The following is a 17,275-nucleotide window of genomic DNA, read 5'->3' as shown; positions in this document are numbered from 1 at the left end:
TATGTGATGGCCTGCAGGTCCGCGCAGCTGGAGATACACTCTTGCCTGTACAACAATGTCTTTGCCGAGGAAGGCGCAGAGCAGCTGCTGGAGTGCTGTTGTTGCAGCCAGGATGCTGTTTGGTGGGTCTCTCACCCCACTCACCCCTTAGTTGCATTACTCAAATTTGCTGGAGCATTTCAGAGGAGAGATTGGCCACATGTTTGAATGTGTGACTCGATGTGCATGCTGGAGGACAGGTTTGACAAGCTTGAGCGCCACGGTGTGGGCTTTGAAAGAAGAGCCTGGCTTGGTGGCGGCGACAATGTCTGCTGCTTGCGCCTCCAGCAGCTGAGGAATTGACATTAGTGTGGCCAAGCCCTGTTGCCCCTGTACTTGTATACTGCTACTCCCAACATCGGGCGCATCTATTATGTAGAGTGTATTACCGTATCATGTGTCCTGGCTGAGACACTGATGTCTGTCAAGAGAGGCCGTAATTGTTTTTTTTGGGGTCCTGGCGAGCTCGAGCTACTCCTTATGGGTTCAACCTACAGCGAAGCCCAATTGAGAGGGAGGAAGTCTTGACACAAGCTATTCATGGTGGTGCTATCTAGCACATGCGCATCATAATTTATGTTTGAATATGCTTCCATCATAGACATTGATGCATCTGAGGCAGGCAAAATTTATGTGTGGTTGAGCTTGGAGTGAAGGCATTGTCTGCCTGCCAGCTGGCAAATATAGATAGCAAATCTGTCTATTACAATTTTGTAAACATTGTTGTCCTGCATAAGTATGAGTATCTTTTCTAGCCAATATTGTGGAAATCAAAAAAACAGCAGGGTCTTGCACGTGCCAAAAGACAATAATGATGCGTTCTTTTGGGATCCCGGAGTACTCTTTTATCAAACTCTGCCAACACATCCCACATAGAGAAGCACGGATCTTTGTCTCTGTCTCAATGTCATGCCGGGTCGCATGTGCCAAGTACAGCTGTCAACAGTGCACACCCACAGCATTATCCACAGCCAGCTAGGCGCAAAGGCTGGTCCTGCATTTTGTTAACACTGCTTACTCAACTGTCTTGGTCGGCTTGGGTGCTGCCTCAGCTGCTGCCTTGCGCTCCTTGCCAAGCGCCCTCGTCCACTTGATTTTCGGGGCCACATCCACAATTGTGCCGCCTGCCGCCTCGATCTTGGTGCGGGCCGACGCTGAGAACTGTGTTGCGTGCACCTTCAGAGACAATTTGAGCTCGCCATCGCCCAAGATCTGCAGCACCACACAAGCCACTCTACCTTCAGCATTCATGCAGGAGGAGTACACCATCGTTTGTAGGGCATTCCAATCAAGGGTGTCCATGCCAGTGTTGCCCGAAGCAGCAGATGCGCCACTGATGTGCCTGCGCTTGGCGCTCAAATCAGGACATGACTCCAGTGCAGGGACTGGAAAGGCAGCACACCTTGAGCGGCAAGGAGGCTTCCCGTCCGGACAGGTTGAGCAGGTTCTTCTGCTGCAGCGTCTCCAGAGACACCTCCTCTCCCTCCTGGAACTTCTCGTTGAGCTGCCGCAGGTTGACGGTCACAAATCTGGGGATGCCAGCGCTCATGCCTGCAGCAACAACAGATGACAGATAAGCAGGTCCAGCAGCAATGTGAAGGCATGACCTCAGAAGATGCGCTTCCTCCTCTACTCGCTGTGCAGCAGTGACAGTTACGTGCTGCTGCAGGCTTTTTCAATTGTGCGCACAAGCTCAGGAAAAATACAGTACAACACTTGCACACTGTGAAGGCACAGCGGGGCTTTGCTTGAAAAATATTAACAAGGAGGGGAGTTTGAGAGATGGGAAGCAGCGCACCTCCAGCAATACCACGCAGCTTGGGCATCTGCCTGTACAGCGGTGTCTGACCACCCTGGAAGCCTGGGCGTGTGCCACTGCCAGACCGCGACTTCTGACCCCTCATGCCAAACCCACAGCTGCCACCCTGCCCCAAAACAGCATCTGGTCAGGAAGCTGACTTTGTGTCTCCTTGATCTTCCTCAGCAGAGACGGACCAGCCATCATCCCATCCGGCTTTATCCAGGAGGACTGCATAAGACTTTGTCAAGCGAAGTAGATCAATTACAAAATCCCACCTGGCCAGCTCCATATCCGCGCCCCTTCCTCTTGTTGGGCCTTCTGGCACCAGGCTGTGGGGAGAGGTTGTTGAGCCGCAACCTTTCTGCTGGTTCTGCTGAGAAGTACCCCTCGTATGTGGCCTTTGACGCTGCCCTGATCACCAAAGCTCCCACAGGAGATCGTCGCCTAGGCTGCAACACCAGCACAGCTCCCCCCTTGCAGAATGCCGAGCAGGAGGCGTGCGATGCCTGCACAAGATTGACAATTTGAACGGTAAAACGTATGGTGATCGACCTTTGGCACATCAGAGCTCTTGTCACAAAAGCCTAAACAAGGAGAGCATTCCTGAAAAGACACTGAGAGACACGACCCCTGCTGCAGCTACACATCGTAATCATAAATAGCACTATCAAGTTTCATGCACTCACGATCATGTGTCGTAATTGCCCTAGGGGCACTTAGGGGCACTTTTGACACCCACAAGAACGAAGATTTCGCAACAAGCTTTGAGAAAAGTCAGGGACTCCGGTTCTACCTGCATCGTTCTGTTTGCCACCAGGGCGGAACTCCCCAAAGACGCCTGTACAACAGGTGCCATCGTGGAGAGGTATCACTCCCAAAGTTGTTGTCTTGGTGTGGCTGCCAGAGACGCATGTTATCCAGCGGTAGGGGGGGAACCGTGCGGACCCAGCGGGAGGACCTCCGGTGATCATGGTGACCGTCGCCCTCTTCTTCTCAACATCTTTAATGATGGTGATTCTACATGCCCCACTCGCTGGCGCTGTCCACACAAACTATAGGTTTGGTGTAACCGGTTAATTGCCAGGCTGCCACCGGCCGCTACGGTTGTGACGGCTTTGAGCTCCATCCTAAGCTGATCATTAGTATATTTGACCGAGAAGATGCATTCTTATGAGCGATCGTTCACGTGCAGTGGCGACTGCAGCAGCGACTTGACTTCTACTGCCATTGCAGCATCAGGATGCCTAGGTCTGACGTGCTCAACGACTGCCAGTGAAGCAGCTTCAGCAACAATATGGCCAGCAAAAGAGAACGAAACACTTAGACTACCTCGAAGCTTCTCCTGGAGAACCTGAAATTATATTATTTTTGGTATAGACAGACCAGACTGCTCCTGCAGTCCTTGGTTGGCATAACCAAAGGACACATACCTCAAAATTCCGTTCTTTGGGTACAGAATTGGAGCTATAGGAGAAGAATACGGGGAGGGAAGAGCAGATGAGGCGGCACTTTGCCACTCTCTTTCTTATGAAAGATTAGATGTCTGTAAATCGAGTCGCAGACTTGCCAGTGTGCCCTTCCATTCTCTTTCCTTCTACTACTACTACTTTCCTTGCTGATTGGAGGTGGCAATCTGCAAAAGGCAATTCTTCAAGAGTGGGCGGTCCCATGGCTGAGCCACCCAGTCTTTGCATCCCTGCCTTCCTACCAGCCTGGCAGGCGTTCAGCAGATCAAGCACCAATGGTTTTGCCCCAGCATACTTTGGATCCCAATTGGATTTGAGCGCTAATAGGCGTTGGAAATTCAGCATGTGTACAGAGTGGCGAGCATGATGCAGCCACGAGAAGGGGAGCGCGATTGTTTGGCGTGAAACTGCCAACCTCCTCGTCAAGACTTAGAAGTTCTTATTTCGAGTCGTCTGATCGGGAGGTGGCTTGGAGTGCGTTGAAAATTCCATGCAAGCCACACTCCACAGTCTCTTTGTGCAGGAAGCACGATTATCATCTAGAGCTGCTGCATCACTGCTCAAAAAGAGTGCATGCTATATGCAGTGCATCACTGATGGTGCCTAGGCAGCACAAGGTGTCCTGCATATATTGGATCGCTCTTTGGCACATGTGTGTAGAGCTGCACTAGAGAGGCTCAAGTTCAAGGTCCTTCTGCAACTAACTGAAGCATCATTATCCCTTGACTTCTCTTCAGGCTGGTCACCATCAGGTACGGTACATCATGCACGGATTGAAGTATGACTGCATGCTTCAAGCTTGTAATGGCTTACCATGTGTCCGCGAGACAGCTAGCTTACTATTGCCACACACAAAATTAAATTTGTGCACTAGAGAAAGACGATCCACAGAATTATTATCTAATTCAGGGCACTGGCATCACCCTGAACCCACCAGTAAGCATTGCTCAAAGCACCTTGCTTGTTCAAAATAATTGTAACACCGAGAGACAGTATTGCAATCACTTCAGGTCCAATCAGACAGCGTGTGCTCAATCCCCAAAGGCAATGACAGATGAGAACCCAAGTTCAGACCTTGCAGAACTGAGTATCCACGCCATTACAATGTAACCCTCGATACTGGGGCGAATGAGACAGGTGGAATTCTAAGCTGTTGTGGTGCAACCAACTGCAATGCGCAGGAGGTCAGGCGCTGACAGAAGCCAATCAAAGCTTCTCTTAAGCAGTGGCGTCCTTCAGGTAGGCGATGAGATCCGCGCGGTCCTGGGGCTTCTTCAAGCCAGCAAACACCATCTTTGTGCCTGTCAACCCAAGCAATAATTCGCACTCAGCTACGCCCAGGCAGCTAATGACCACAGCTGTACCTGTGACACTAAGAGCATCGTCCGGTCCCAAACATGCGCAATCACAATCTGCACACTTATGGAAAGCCTCTGGCTGCCCTCATGCTCACCTGGGATGTACTTCTTCGGGTTTAAGAGGTAGTCATAGAGGGTGTTCTCCTCCCAGTGCACAGCCTTCTCCTTGTTAGCCTTTGAGTAGGAGAATCCCTCAGTGGTGCCTGACTGCCTCCCAAAAATCCCTCCCAGATTCGGGCCCTGCATTGCAGCGCTCCTTTGTGAATTTTTCCTCACATATACTTGACCTTGCCCATATTCCAGGAAGCTTCCATCCTCCACCGAAGTTATTTTTATACACTTTAGCCCACGCACATGATAATGGTCTCCGCATATCAATCATCTGAAGCTGACCTACTTCATTCCAATTTGCTGCTTGTGATCAAGTGTTTGCCCTTTTGGCAACTGTAATGATGTGCTCAAACTGGTTAGGGCAGGACCACCGCACCTGCTTGTGGCCGCCGCCCTTCTCCGCAACGTGGCACTGAGCACACTTGGTCTTGAAGATCTTCGCGCCCTTGGCCGAATCGCCGGCTGGAGCCTCTCCAAAGCTTGCCATTCCCTAGGTCTACAATATATGCCTCACCTACTCCTAGTGTAGCAACAAGGGCAGAACAAGCCCTGGTCTGGATGTGCAACAACAGAGAGTGCCGGCTGGCTCGGGCTACGTTCTTGCAATTGGTATGCTTGTATTGCACGCAGACAAAAATGATGTGTAGCGCCACGGTGGGCTGCGTGGGGGCATGACTGTCATGTGGCGTTCCTGTGCTAAAGGTGCTGAATATTCCTATTGGGAGGATGGAATGGAATGGAATGGTGGAGTAAACAAAAGCTGTTGGAGCACCATTTCAATTTTTCTTCAACACAAGGTGCTCGCTGCAAATGCTGCACAGGAGGCTTAGCGAAGGACTGCATATATCATTCGCCAAGTGACTCACTCGGAGTTGCCCTGCAAGCCGCCGGCGTCAGTGAAAACAGATATGACTGCCAGTGCCCGGGCATGGCAGCAGGCCGGACAACTCTATCACCCAATGTCTGTAGCACTACCTTGTGGCCTAGCGATCACCATTATTGCAAGCTCTCATAATCCTTAGCGGCGCCGCGCGGGCGGCCCTGGTGAGGCAATTTTTAATTGTTGACTGGGAAAGTCTTGAAAATTTTCTGGTTTTCACATGCCTGTAGTATATAATAGAGGACCCGTTGTCTTCTACCTCAGGCTGACAAGTGGGCAGGGCTTGTTAAGTCACTCATGGCAGATAGCATCCAACAAGATCACCCTACTTAGGCTGCTGTGTCTCAGTGCAGCATACATGAGTATCAGGACCCCACATACCGAACCAGATAGAGACAGGAACTAGTGTCACAACAGGAGCAACGACCGCATCTGCTCAGCTGTAGCAAAAGAATTCTCTCCCCGACAAATACAGAACTCCGAGCATGCGTCGCCGCATGCCCTCACAGCTTCTCAATGATGGAGTTGACGAAGCTGCGCGTTGTGCCGGTGCCGCCAATGTCGGGCGTTTTGATGGAGTCCGCCTCGTTGCTGATGGTGTTCAGCACCGCGCGCTCAAGCCTGTCGGAGGACAAGCAACATCACAAAAGCAGGCAAGCGGAGTCACCTGCGTCCGCCACATGCTACATACAAGATGCACAGCAGTCACTGTGTTCTGTGCGCTCTGAGGGGTCTGTTCATACAAGTGACAGCCTGCCTAACGCAGGTGCAGCAGCAAGGTGGGATCAGCGGGGTAATACCTGTCGGAGAAGCCCGGCAGGTTGAGGTGGCGCAGCATCATGGCGGCTGACAGCAGGGCGGCGCTGGGGTTGGCCACGCCCATGCCGGCGATGTCCTTGGCCACGTGACGCGCTCCCTGCTCAAAGATGGCCACATTCTCCCCCACGTTCACGCCCGGGAACAGCCCCGGGCCGCCCGTCAACCCCGCCACCTGCCCACAGCAAGTCCCTCTCACACCCCAGCTCTTGGGCGCCATGCAGGGCGTCGAGTGTGACAATCGGCGTCAGGCATGAGCCCTAAAACTGGTTGGAAGCGATGTGGAGATACTTTCTTGGGCCCATCTCCCTCACACATGCATCAGCCTGCCTGAAAGACGTGCAGCAGAAAGGGGTCTGCAGATAAAGACACACACCAGTTGTGCAGGAACCCCTAGACTGAGCTGCACTTCTGCCAGCAGGGTGCAGGACCATAGAATGGTGTGAGAATGTGGGTTGAGCTGAGCATGACGGCTTTGTTGGGAGAGGAAGGATGGGTCACCACGTTCATGACGAGGTTGCCGTAGAGGTTGGGTGTGACCATCACGTCAAATTGCTGCGGGTTGCTGACCAGCTGCATGCATGTGTTGTCGACAATCATGGCCTCCGCCTGTCCAACACAAGTCAGGTCAGTCTTCCCTTTGTGTCAGATGGTCATCGTTTGTTTGTATTGTTTAGTCTCCCTTGTAAGTCTGATATTAAATGGAAGCAATCCAACCACAGAAACTCACCTTGATGCTGGGGTACTTCTTGGCCACCTTGTTGAACTCCTGTGGTGAAAAGCCAGAGCAATTCTTGTCAGGCTCCAGATGACAAGCATACCATTGCAGCATAAGGGACCAAAGACAAGATGCCCAAGAAATGAGGTGCGTTAATCTAGTATAAGAGGCAATGCAAAGTTGGGGTCTGGTAGCGGGCTGCACCCTCAAGAAGAGGCCGTCACTGAGCTTCATGATGTTGGCTTTGTGCACAGCCGTGACCTTCTTGCGGTTGTTCAAGTAGGCATAGCCAAAGGCGTACTCCACTGTTCTCCGTGACTTCTCCTGTGCACACATTGCCCCACAGTCACTATCATTTTTCTCACTTTATGTGAATACTTGCAAGCACGTCGGCAGGAGCGATCATAAGCACAGATATGCACCGCACCTCTGTAATAATCTTCAGGCTCTCCACAACGTCCGGGACAACCTCGTGCTCCAGCCCGGCATACTCGCCTTCTGTGTTTTCTCTGCATGGAAAGTTGCCCAAGTCAGACATGCTGCTCTACTCAGGACACTGACAGCTGAAACGATGCCCGTCACCCTGCACATTGATGCCACAAACACACCTGATGACAACGATGTCTATGTCCGAGAAGCGAGAGGGGACGCCTGGCATGGTCCAGCCATGCACCAGGTTGACATGCAGATCTAGCGTTTTGCGCAGCTGCACATTGAGACTCTGTGTGCTTGTGTTATTGGCAGAGAGTGGGGTGAACAGGGTCCCTTTGAGGCACACCTGCACCGGGCACATCAAATGAAAAGGGAGGAATGTCTTGGATTTGGATTTAGGGACTATAAGTGAGTGGGTGAGAAACGATGAATGTAGGTACAAAAGGGGAGATAAGGGTCACAACACACCCCATTTCGTGTGATTGATTCTAGCACTTCTTCTGGAATCTCCAGATTTGGATTGCCATAGATGTCGCTGCCATGAACATTGTCAAACCTGCACACATGGCAGAAGGACAGTCTCAGCCCCCAGGTTAGAACTCCTGCAGCTGTTACAACTTCTTTTGGAGAGAAAAGCAGGCATCTGTCGTACGGAATATCGCCAATGCCTCCAAAGGGACCATGGGAAATTTTGAGGGAGAATGAGACTCACTGTTCCCAGACAACGGGCGCCTTCAGGGCCTCAAAGACTTCCTTGACAGCCTCACTGATCTCAGGGCCAATACCATCGCCTGGGATCAGCGTGACCGTCTGTGGCCTTGCATCCCCAGGTGATGGAACATATGTAATCTTTGTCCTTGTCTGTAACCCAACGTAGCAGTCAGAAGCAGCAGGGATTGGTGGCCACATGTACTTGTGATGAATAACGAACCGAGCTTGACACAGTCATGGACATGCAGATCGAGTGACTATATTTCAAAAAGGAGTTTTTTCTATCTCACCTGTTGGGAAGCAAGGGCAGGGGGAAAGGAAGACTGCAATGTCCTGGAAAACCCTAACAACTTCCTTGCTTGACGCAACATGTCTGATCCTTTGGCTGAAATAGCGCGATATACTGGATGGAGGATGTCTGATGCAGCACTGAGTATCGATGATGCAATGAAGGGTCCTCTACTCTCTCCAGGTACTATGGGATGCGCTTAGGTCAAGACACAAGCTCACTCATGCTGCGCAATTGGCGATGGCTCTCATCAACTAAAACTTACGCTGACTTTTAAACAAATAAAATCACGGAGTTGAAGCAAGGTCTGTGTTTTGTCTCGCCTGGTGAGGCGACCGCCTGTGGAAGGGGTCGTCGAGCTACTATTCTTGGCATGGCACCAACTGGTGTGTTGACCAAATATGACCGTGCACATATCCTGGCGTGTCTCTAATGTCAAGATAGGATCAGGTCATGACATAGGGATCAGAGCGACTGGATCGCTGCTACCTGCCGCCCATTGAAGAGGTGTTGGTTAGGGTTTAATACCAAGATGAGGCGTGCGGTTTCAGCGGTTAGGACTGCCTTACAAACTAGCAACGTGCTCAGAGGGCAATCGTCAAGCTGTATTGCCACTTCAACCAGGCTGTACAGCGGCGAGACCATTACCTGCACACTATTTCCCGGAGATGGGATTGGACCAGAGATTGCAGAGGCAGTCCAGAAGATCTTTGCGGCTGCAGATGCCCCCATTGATTGGGACGAGCAATACATCGGCAAAGTCGCGGATCCACGCACCAACAGCATGGTTACGAGGGAAAATCTGGACTCTGTGCTGGTGTGCACCCTAACTGCGCAAACCTACACACTTTTTCATTTGGGGACAGGATCCAGTAGTCCTGATGCTCTTTGATTGATGCTTGATCGTTTGCACTTTGATCATGCCTGCAATCAAACCTGCAACAGTAGTATGCGGTGGCTGCTGCTTAGTTGCCCCAGGCCGCTGTGCATACTGGGTACAGATTTTGATTGCTATTATCATTACTTACACCACAGCAAGGATACTATATGTCTGTGCTTGCCAAGCATGCATGCGCACATGCCACAGAGGACATGCCTTTGTCTTGAGGCATGACTCTGTACTCTGCAGAAACACCGCGTAGGATTGAAGGGTCCCATGGCAACCCCCATCGGCAAGGGACACAGATCCCTCAACCTGACCCTGAGGAAAGAGCTGCAGCTGTATGCTAATGTCCGACCATGCTTCTCACTGCCCGGATACAAGACCAGGTCAGTGCGCATCCCTGCTTGAGGCTTCAACTCTGGGCTACATGAGCTGACATACCTGCTTGTTCTGCTGAGATCCTTGCTGAAGCCAGATATGAAATTCCAGCTTACCTTGGCAGGTATGATGATGTCAACCTCATCACGATCCGTGAGAACACAGAGGGAGAGTACAGCGGTCTGGAACATGAGGTCATTCCTGGCGTGGTGGAGTCTCTGAAGGTGCGCTGTCAATTGCTAGCTCTCTGCAGCATAAAGTAAGGCACTATAAACTTTTGGGCATGGTACACTCTGTGGTATTAAGGTGCTTGTCATGGTGTGCCAGGTCATCACAAGGAATGCCAGCACACGCGTGGCAGAGTATGCCTTCAAGTATGCGCGTGACAATGGCCGCAAGAAGGTCAGCGCCATCCACAAGGCAAACATCATGAAGATGGCGGACGGCCTCTTCATCAAGTGCTGCAGAGAGGTACGCACCACTCTTATTTGCCTATGTATGCAGAAGGCTGACTTTTCAGAGGAGGTGTGAAATATCTGCCCCAGGGAAGTGCTTCGCAGTAAATGAAGTCTCTGGCAGAGGAATGGAGCACTGAGATGTGGAGGATGTGTGCACGCAGGTACACGAGAAGCACCCGGACATAGAGTACGAGGAGCTGATCGTGGATAACGCATGCATGCAGCTGGTGAAGAACCCGGCGCAATTTGATGTGCTGGTCATGCCCAACCTGTACGGCGACATCATCTCCGACCTGTGCGCCGGCCTCATCGGAGGCCTGGGCCTCACACCCTCCGGCAACATTGGTGCGTTGTATGACATTTTATGTGCCACCGTTCCTTGCATTGAAGCACATGTCGTACGCTTTGCACAGGTGTGGTGTCAGCTGTCTGTCGGGACTGCAACTGTTTGGACAGAAAATGTCATCACACATTTCAGTGCGCGTTCGCGGTGTTGTGGCTGGCAATCTATTGGCGAGTCTTGCTTACAATCACCCGTGCTGTGCAGGGGCAAACGGCTTGGCCCTGATGGAGGCTGTGCACGGAACTGCGCCAGACATTACCGGGCAGGACAAGGCCAACCCGACTGCCCTGCTGCTCTCCGGGGTCATGATGCTCCGCCACCTCAACCTCAACGAGCACGCAGACAGGATCCAGGTCAGCCCAAACACTGGCATCAATGGGGTTCTGACACCGTCTGCGCTCCTCCCAAGTAGATGTGCAAGGACATCTGGCCCAATGGCTCCTCCCAAGAATCACCATCTTGCGAGCTGCATGCGTCAAAGCATTGCAGTTTTGGGAGATTGCCTGGATGTGTCTCTGCAGCAACATCATGTTGATGTGATACAGTGTGGATGTTTGCTCTGCAGAAAGCCGTGCTGGGCACCATAGCGGATGGCAAGTACCTGACAGGCGACCTGGGCGGCAAGGCCAAAACATCAGAGTTCACAAAGGCAATCATTGACAGCATGGAGTAGCTCTGAATTTCAAGGGCCAAGTAGCAAAGCTACAGGTTTCATTATGTTGTGGGAAGGAGATGCATACCTGTGATTATGTGAAATGCCATCAAAGTCCACTGTGCAAAAGGCGAGTATTCAGAGAGTACAGAATCATGGCTTTCTAGATCTAGAGCCTTCCCAAGTACTGTTCTCTTCTTGGATTGGTCCATGTAAGCAGCCAGTGCAATGAGCTCGAGCGTATTTCTCATTAAGACCATCGGGCGGCGACATGCCACTGGAAATTAGGATCATTGGTGCAATCGCAATCAAGCCTGTCTGCAATGCTGTGCGTATATGCATATGTGCACAAGGGGCACACGTACAGCGGTGAATCTCATTCAGTGAAAGATGGACGATGCATGGACATTGGAGGTAAACGGGTTCCTTTACAATTTCAACTATCCATCCACCATGCGTGAGACATTGTTACCAGACACAATCCCCAAACATCAAAGACTCTGATGGCGGGCAAAACACTGCACAAGTATTGTCAAAGACATGTGAAACATCCCAAGATCTTAATATTCCATGCAGTCCACCATGACTTGAACTATCCTAAGCCTTACACGTGCAGCATTCACATCCATTAAAGTCCAGCTACACTCACTGGCCATGCACACCCTTTATCTTGATCAGCAATGGACCCTGGCAGGCTGCTGAGAGGATGTCAACATTGTGACTTCCACGCAGGACACAGCTCTTGTAGGTCTTGAACACAGCAGCAGGCAGAGCCCGCTGGGCTGGCAGCCCACTTGCATCCATGCCTTTGCTTTGATCAAGCCTGAGACGGAGCTCCGCCTCAGTTCTTGATGTCCAGAGCAAAGCCCAGCTTGGGGGGCTTGTTCAGGTCGGTGGCGTTGAACTGGCTGGAGATGGCCAGCTTGTGGTTGGGCTTCAGCTCGGTCTCGTACAGGGCAGAGGCAATGCCTGCGTTGTCCAGGCGGAACTTGGCCAGCGCCCCATTCTCCAACCTCTTCTGCAGCCTGTGCACATCCACCCATCATCTCAGCGCACGATACACAATTTCCTCCTGCAGTGACATGCCCCTTGTGCGCTGACATTCATTGTCGGGAAACTCCGATCCAATGAAAAGCTAATTGAGCATTGCAATCCACAAAACAGAGACTGCGCCAAGACTTTGCCTACAGGATTTTAGATTCAGATTACAGAGACGGGTTCTCACCCAAGAGTGAAGGTGGTGAACTCCTTCTCGTCCAGTCTCTTGGACACTTCTGCGCCGGCTGCGGTTGTGGCATCCACGTTGTGGGCGTAGGAGACGGTCATAACCTTGCCCATGTCCTTCAGGAGCACTCCAACGGCATAGTCCAAGCGCTGGTAGCCTGCACAAGGCCAACAGCAGAGCACTTGAAAAAAACCCAATCAAACCAATCAAATACTCATTAAAATCCGAGAATACTGTACATATCCCATTTCTGCAAGCAAAGGTTTAAGAATGTCAAGCACTTGGAGTTCTTCAGTGGACAACAGCATGTCTGGGATCTCCACCATCAATCATCACAAAGCATATAAAAAAGAATATCAAGATATTGCCAAATTTCAACTTGCATGAAGGTTGGCAACATGCGTCATCTCACAAGACATGCTCATGAAAGAGGTATGGAGTCACAAAAGACTGAGACCAAGGGCAGGATCCCTTGCAAACATCACCTGCTCCTGCTGCCCACTTGGTCACGTCACCCTTGGCGGAGTCATATGTGGCCTCGCCACCGAAGACGATGTCCTTGTAGCCGGTCGTGGCCGCCAGGTCCACCTTGGGCTGGTTGGTGAGGCCCACGGATGTCTTAAGGGTCAGGTGCGGCACCACGTAGTCCGCAGACACCTGCCATGCACAATGCTCAGAATTACCAATAGGAACAGCAGTTGACCCTTGATCCATAAAAGCAGCAATACAGCACAATTTTAGACACCATCTTTCGAGCATAATGCAACGAACAGACCTGAAAGGACAGACGGTGCCATAAGGAAAATTACCTTGGCAGATCCCTGCACATCTGGAAGTGTCCCAAACAGAGTGACATCCAGGCCGGGGGCCACACTGTAGACCGCCACGGAAGTTGAGACCTGAGGCACGCCAAAACGTTTATGCATCAATGGTGTTCCACATTTACAGCTGTATGTTGTTTTCATTGTTTTTCCCTCGCGGCCTGCTGATCTGGATTCACATGCAGAGACAAGGAGGCGTGCAAAGCACCACCAACAAACTTGCACATCAGCTCTCTGCACAGCGAGATGTGGCAGCCACGTTTTGAAAAACCTTTTAGGCAGAGAATAGGTACGTACCAGGCCAGTGGAGCCGAATGTGCCTGTGAAGCCGTACTTCTTTGTCTTATAGTTTGCTTTTAGGGCTCCCTCGATCCTGTCCTCCTTCTTCACTGTGACGACGGAGAATTCCTGGCAATACACCACCAAACATTCAGGTCGTCAAATCCAGTGCAATGATCCATCAACTATCTACAAGCAGCAGCAGACAGGAGCCTGGCCTGCTAGATTACTTTTAAAGACTCACCACTCCATCGGCGGTCTTTGTGCTGATGTTGAGCGCCTGGTTGTATTGGAAGACGCCAGATTTGCTGCCATAGAGCAATTCTGCACAGCACAAGCGGGAACATTAACCCATAAAAGCATCTCGGTGAAGCACATACAGGTCAGCTTCTAGAGCCAAACCATGCCCACCCCTAGTGGCCTTGCCGATGTCAGTGAAGGCAGGAATTTTTGCAGTCATCTTTACAGGCTCCTTGGTGACGGCGGAGCAGCAGTCGCGCAGAGATCTATACTTGCTGACAATGCAGGTGACTTCGGTGTGCTGCTTGTGCCTGCGAGAAACCGTAACGGCCACCCAGACATTTTACGGATTCGTTTTCGCTCAAGTCATGTGCTGCATGATGTGCACATGCATCCAAGTTGACCAACGAAGATCAGCTTCCCGTCGCGATTTATCTTTCGATACTTAAATCTTGGAAGGGTACTCCTGTTATCTTTGTTGCTGATTGATTGCTACCTTTCCTATCGCTGCAGCATCGCGTACACATAGTCCATATCAGAGAAAAGGGCTTGTTGCTGATTTCTCCCTTGAGGGATGTGATAAATGGCCTTGTGTATAATCAGCTAGGCAGCCGTGCTAGCCATCATCGGAAAGCTTTCAGATTGTGACTTTGGGATGGCATTAAGGCGCATGCTACTGGCGCACAAGAGCCTGGGAAGCCAGTGCACCCCTTTTACCGTACATTCTTGTAGAACGTGCACCTCAAATCAAGCCGGTGTGAGATCTGACCTCCTGTCGCCCTTTGCTTTGTGTTAAGAGGCAGTAAGGAGCACACCACAGTACTGGTAAGGTCATGCTGTCATGCTGTGAAGAAGAGTCTTTTGCATGCAGGCGCATCAGGCCAGCCGGGTGCAGATCCTGATCAGGTCCCTGATCCACCATCTGCTGCAGCTGCAGTAGGCCTGATGGGCTTTGGGGGTGAGATCTCATCCTTCCCGGCGGACATGCAAGGCTTCTTGTGTATCACACTTTGACTTGAAATATCCTTCGTAGTCTTTTTAAGTGTCAGCTCAATGCTCTTGCGCCTCTGTGCAGCTCTCGGGGCGGTTCTTGTCGCCGCAGTTGGTGTCTATGGAGTGCTCCAGATATCCCTCATGGTGGCACAAGGCACGGGGCGGACCATAATGGCAGACAAACAGACAGATGCTCGGCAGGCAGAGGGTGCAGAACAGGAGGCAAAATCAAGGCCATGATGTTCATGAAACTCAAGCCTACCCGCCTTGTGCAAGCACATAAGCTTTGAAGTGTAGCAGAAGCTGAAGATCAGAAAGTATCAATAATGACCACGAACTTCTGTTCTGCAGACGCCTGCAGCCATGCTTTAGCTTGCAGAGTATCGACTGGAATTGCATGACGTATTCACTGGCAGTGAGTGACAGCTTGCCAAGCATGGGCAGTGCCCGCCGCGGCAGCCTGACCAAACTGACATCAGTGTCCAGTGGCAGTCGCTGTGACCACATATACTGAATAAAATAAACGGCAGTCATCACTGGTAAAGGTACATGTAAAGCTCAACTGCTTGAAGGAGCTGAGAGAGAGAGAGAGAGATTACACTTTTTCCAGCCACACAGGGCTGATTAAGCGTCCCACATATCTCAAACCATCAGTAGCACACACGTCATGAATACTCGAAAATATGCATCCCAGCACGCAGACAAGTATCAACTGCCAAAAAGGACTGCAAGGCTGCTTGTGGATGTATGTCGGTCCAAATCAGCGACAAGTCAAGGGCAGGACATGGACGCAAATCACAGGCCAAACAGATTGTGCGTGCTGCGGGTGGGTCCAGCCATTTGCTGTCATTGTAAAGACTGCCCAGATCCTTGCAATAACAGCGCTTCTCGGTGAAACAAGCAAGGGGGGTACCCAATGCCCCACAATGCTTGCCGCCACCTGTATTGCTAAGCTACTACACAGCAGCATGTAGACCCGTACCGAACCAGCAATGCAACGTCACCAAACAGATCCTAAGACCTGCACTTGCACTGTGGATCAAGTACCCCCACAAGGAGCACAGCTGAGTGGTTTGCAAAGGCACACCTGGACTGGCAGGTGTTCAAGGAGCTGCAATCAGGTGAAAACTGCAGGAGGTTAGACTGAGATCTCCTCAAAAGCCCCAATACAGCTTGTACGCGCTTTGTCCTAGGTTTGGACCAGGACCCAGAACATCCTGCCTGGGTTTGGCAGGGCACACACAAGAACGCAACACTGCAAAATCTGCTTGTTCTGTAAAAGGTCTCATGGCCATTTCTATTATTGCGGTCGATTCTTCGCGTCAGACAATGATGCAAATAGCCGTCGCATCCTTCTTTTACTGGTAATGGCGGCTGGCGGCTGTTGCCTCTTCCGCCCCAACCAAAGCTTGGCCGTCCTAGATATTTTTACTACTGCGTCATTAAGATCAATTTATTGTTATGCTTTCCAGCCGCTATCGCCTGGCCTCTGTCTGCTCCACTTTTGTATACCCACATTGTTGCTGTCAGGGCCGCCTCTGTTGAAGCGTCGCTTTGTGCCCGGCGATTATGTCGTTAAATTACATCCTTTTCATTGAAACCTGTGATGTTGCCTGGCTGCTGAAGCCCGACCCAGTTGATCAGTGGTTTATGGTGATGCCGTTAACTGTAACGGGCCGCCTCTATCGAAGCACCTTGCCCAGCCATTATATATGTTGCCATGATTGTCGAGGAGCCGGATCCCGAAGGACCCAGGCCCCACCGGATCACAAAGATGTCCTTGGACAGGGAAGGAAAAATGCGAAAAATGCTGATGCGAACATGCTCTGCATGCCGACTTTCACACCATGCAAGCTGACGTCACTTTACACTTTTTCACTTTGCTTTTTACCAGAAAAAGAAAAGGGAGATGAAAAGTCTTTGATGTTGTTTAGAATGAAGTTGAGAAATCGTAGACACCAGACACCAGATCTCCAAGCAATGGTGCGGTGATGCGTTGCCTGGGGCTCTCGAGATCACCACGGTGATAGTTGTAACCTTGGACTCGGACTGCTTCGATTTGGTTTCCGAAGGAACGCATGCATATTCAGCTAGAGGGGTGCGCCTTCTTTTGGCTGTGATTTGTACGTTGGAAGAACCAGGACTTCTTATCGTCACAAATTTTGCTACCTTGCCTGCACAGTTGGGAGGATGGGCAACCAGTCATAAAAACTCTCGATGCTCTTGATCGTTGGGCCGTCCACTCCTCCATACGAGTTTGCGTGAAGACAGCTGGGACAGAAGTCATCATAAAACAGAACTTAAGCCTATAATCTCCACTTTTACCTGTCTGGACCACGGGATCAGATCAGCAGAAATAAGCACAGGAGCAAATCATCCTTA

The 17,275-nt window shown here is 51.0% G+C and overlaps 7 protein-coding genes across 7 annotated transcripts; 3 read left to right on the top strand and 4 right to left on the bottom strand.

Moving 5' to 3' along the window:
* Positions 1-725: 725 nt before the first annotated feature.
* COCSUDRAFT_33110 (ribosomal protein L15) lies at positions 726-2,709 on the bottom strand. Its single transcript, XM_005648022.1, has 5 exons — positions 2,634-2,709; positions 2,116-2,346; positions 1,840-1,964; positions 1,442-1,592; positions 726-1,251 (listed from the first exon to the last, which is right to left on the bottom strand). Exons 1-5 carry the CDS (start codon positions 2,637-2,639, stop codon positions 1,054-1,056), a joined length of 711 nt encoding a protein of 236 aa, XP_005648079.1. The 5' UTR covers positions 2,640-2,709; the 3' UTR covers positions 726-1,053.
* A 1,391-nt stretch (positions 2,710-4,100) lies between these two features.
* Positions 4,101-5,378, bottom strand: COCSUDRAFT_65967 (hypothetical protein). The gene is made up of 3 exons (XM_005648021.1): positions 5,152-5,378; positions 4,760-4,904; positions 4,101-4,607 (listed from the first exon to the last, which is right to left on the bottom strand). The coding sequence occupies exons 1-3, from the start codon at positions 5,260-5,262 to the stop codon at positions 4,525-4,527; spliced, it is 339 nt and encodes a 112-aa protein (XP_005648078.1). The 5' UTR covers positions 5,263-5,378; the 3' UTR covers positions 4,101-4,524.
* Positions 5,379-5,818: 440 nt separating this feature from the next.
* COCSUDRAFT_47333 (isocitrate dehydrogenase, NAD-dependent) lies at positions 5,819-8,914 on the bottom strand. The gene is made up of 10 exons (XM_005648020.1): positions 8,623-8,914; positions 8,334-8,482; positions 8,090-8,177; positions 7,798-7,967; positions 7,617-7,698; positions 7,394-7,513; positions 7,202-7,240; positions 6,973-7,080; positions 6,456-6,646; positions 5,819-6,276 (listed from the first exon to the last, which is right to left on the bottom strand). Exons 1-10 carry the CDS (start codon positions 8,701-8,703, stop codon positions 6,159-6,161), a joined length of 1,146 nt encoding a protein of 381 aa, XP_005648077.1. The 5' UTR covers positions 8,704-8,914; the 3' UTR covers positions 5,819-6,158.
* Positions 8,915-9,055: 141 nt separating this feature from the next.
* COCSUDRAFT_65965 (isocitrate dehydrogenase, NAD-dependent) lies at positions 9,056-11,767 on the top strand. Its single transcript, XM_005648019.1, has 7 exons — positions 9,056-9,438; positions 9,751-9,890; positions 10,007-10,106; positions 10,210-10,353; positions 10,502-10,685; positions 10,888-11,036; positions 11,249-11,767. Exons 1-7 carry the CDS (start codon positions 9,154-9,156, stop codon positions 11,354-11,356), a joined length of 1,110 nt encoding a protein of 369 aa, XP_005648076.1. The 5' UTR covers positions 9,056-9,153; the 3' UTR covers positions 11,357-11,767.
* Positions 11,746-14,170, bottom strand: COCSUDRAFT_28895 (voltage-dependent anion-selective channel protein). Its single transcript, XM_005648018.1, has 7 exons — positions 14,072-14,170; positions 13,905-13,984; positions 13,679-13,789; positions 13,370-13,459; positions 13,046-13,217; positions 12,561-12,717; positions 11,746-12,360 (listed from the first exon to the last, which is right to left on the bottom strand). The coding sequence occupies exons 1-7, from the start codon at positions 14,118-14,120 to the stop codon at positions 12,177-12,179; spliced, it is 843 nt and encodes a 280-aa protein (XP_005648075.1). The 5' UTR covers positions 14,121-14,170; the 3' UTR covers positions 11,746-12,176.
* Positions 14,171-14,325: 155 nt separating this feature from the next.
* On the top strand, positions 14,326-15,462 carry COCSUDRAFT_53372 (hypothetical protein). The gene is made up of 3 exons (XM_005648017.1): positions 14,326-14,655; positions 14,772-14,858; positions 14,976-15,462. The coding sequence occupies exons 1-3, from the start codon at positions 14,556-14,558 to the stop codon at positions 15,131-15,133; spliced, it is 345 nt and encodes a 114-aa protein (XP_005648074.1). The 5' UTR covers positions 14,326-14,555; the 3' UTR covers positions 15,134-15,462.
* Positions 15,463-16,260: 798 nt separating this feature from the next.
* COCSUDRAFT_36471 (hypothetical protein) lies at positions 16,261-16,491 on the top strand (the record flags this gene model as incomplete). Its single annotated transcript, XM_005648016.1, has 1 exon — positions 16,261-16,491. One exon carries the CDS (start codon positions 16,261-16,263, stop codon positions 16,489-16,491), a length of 231 nt encoding a protein of 76 aa, XP_005648073.1.
* Positions 16,492-17,275: the final 784 nt, after the last annotated feature.

Source organism: Coccomyxa subellipsoidea (genome assembly GCF_000258705.1).
Source record: "Coccomyxa subellipsoidea C-169, whole genome shotgun sequence".
Taxonomy (NCBI): Eukaryota; Viridiplantae; Chlorophyta; class Trebouxiophyceae; family Coccomyxaceae; genus Coccomyxa; species Coccomyxa subellipsoidea.
Note: the sequence above shows the minus strand (reverse complement) of the source record. Positions and strands in the feature narration are given on the sequence as shown.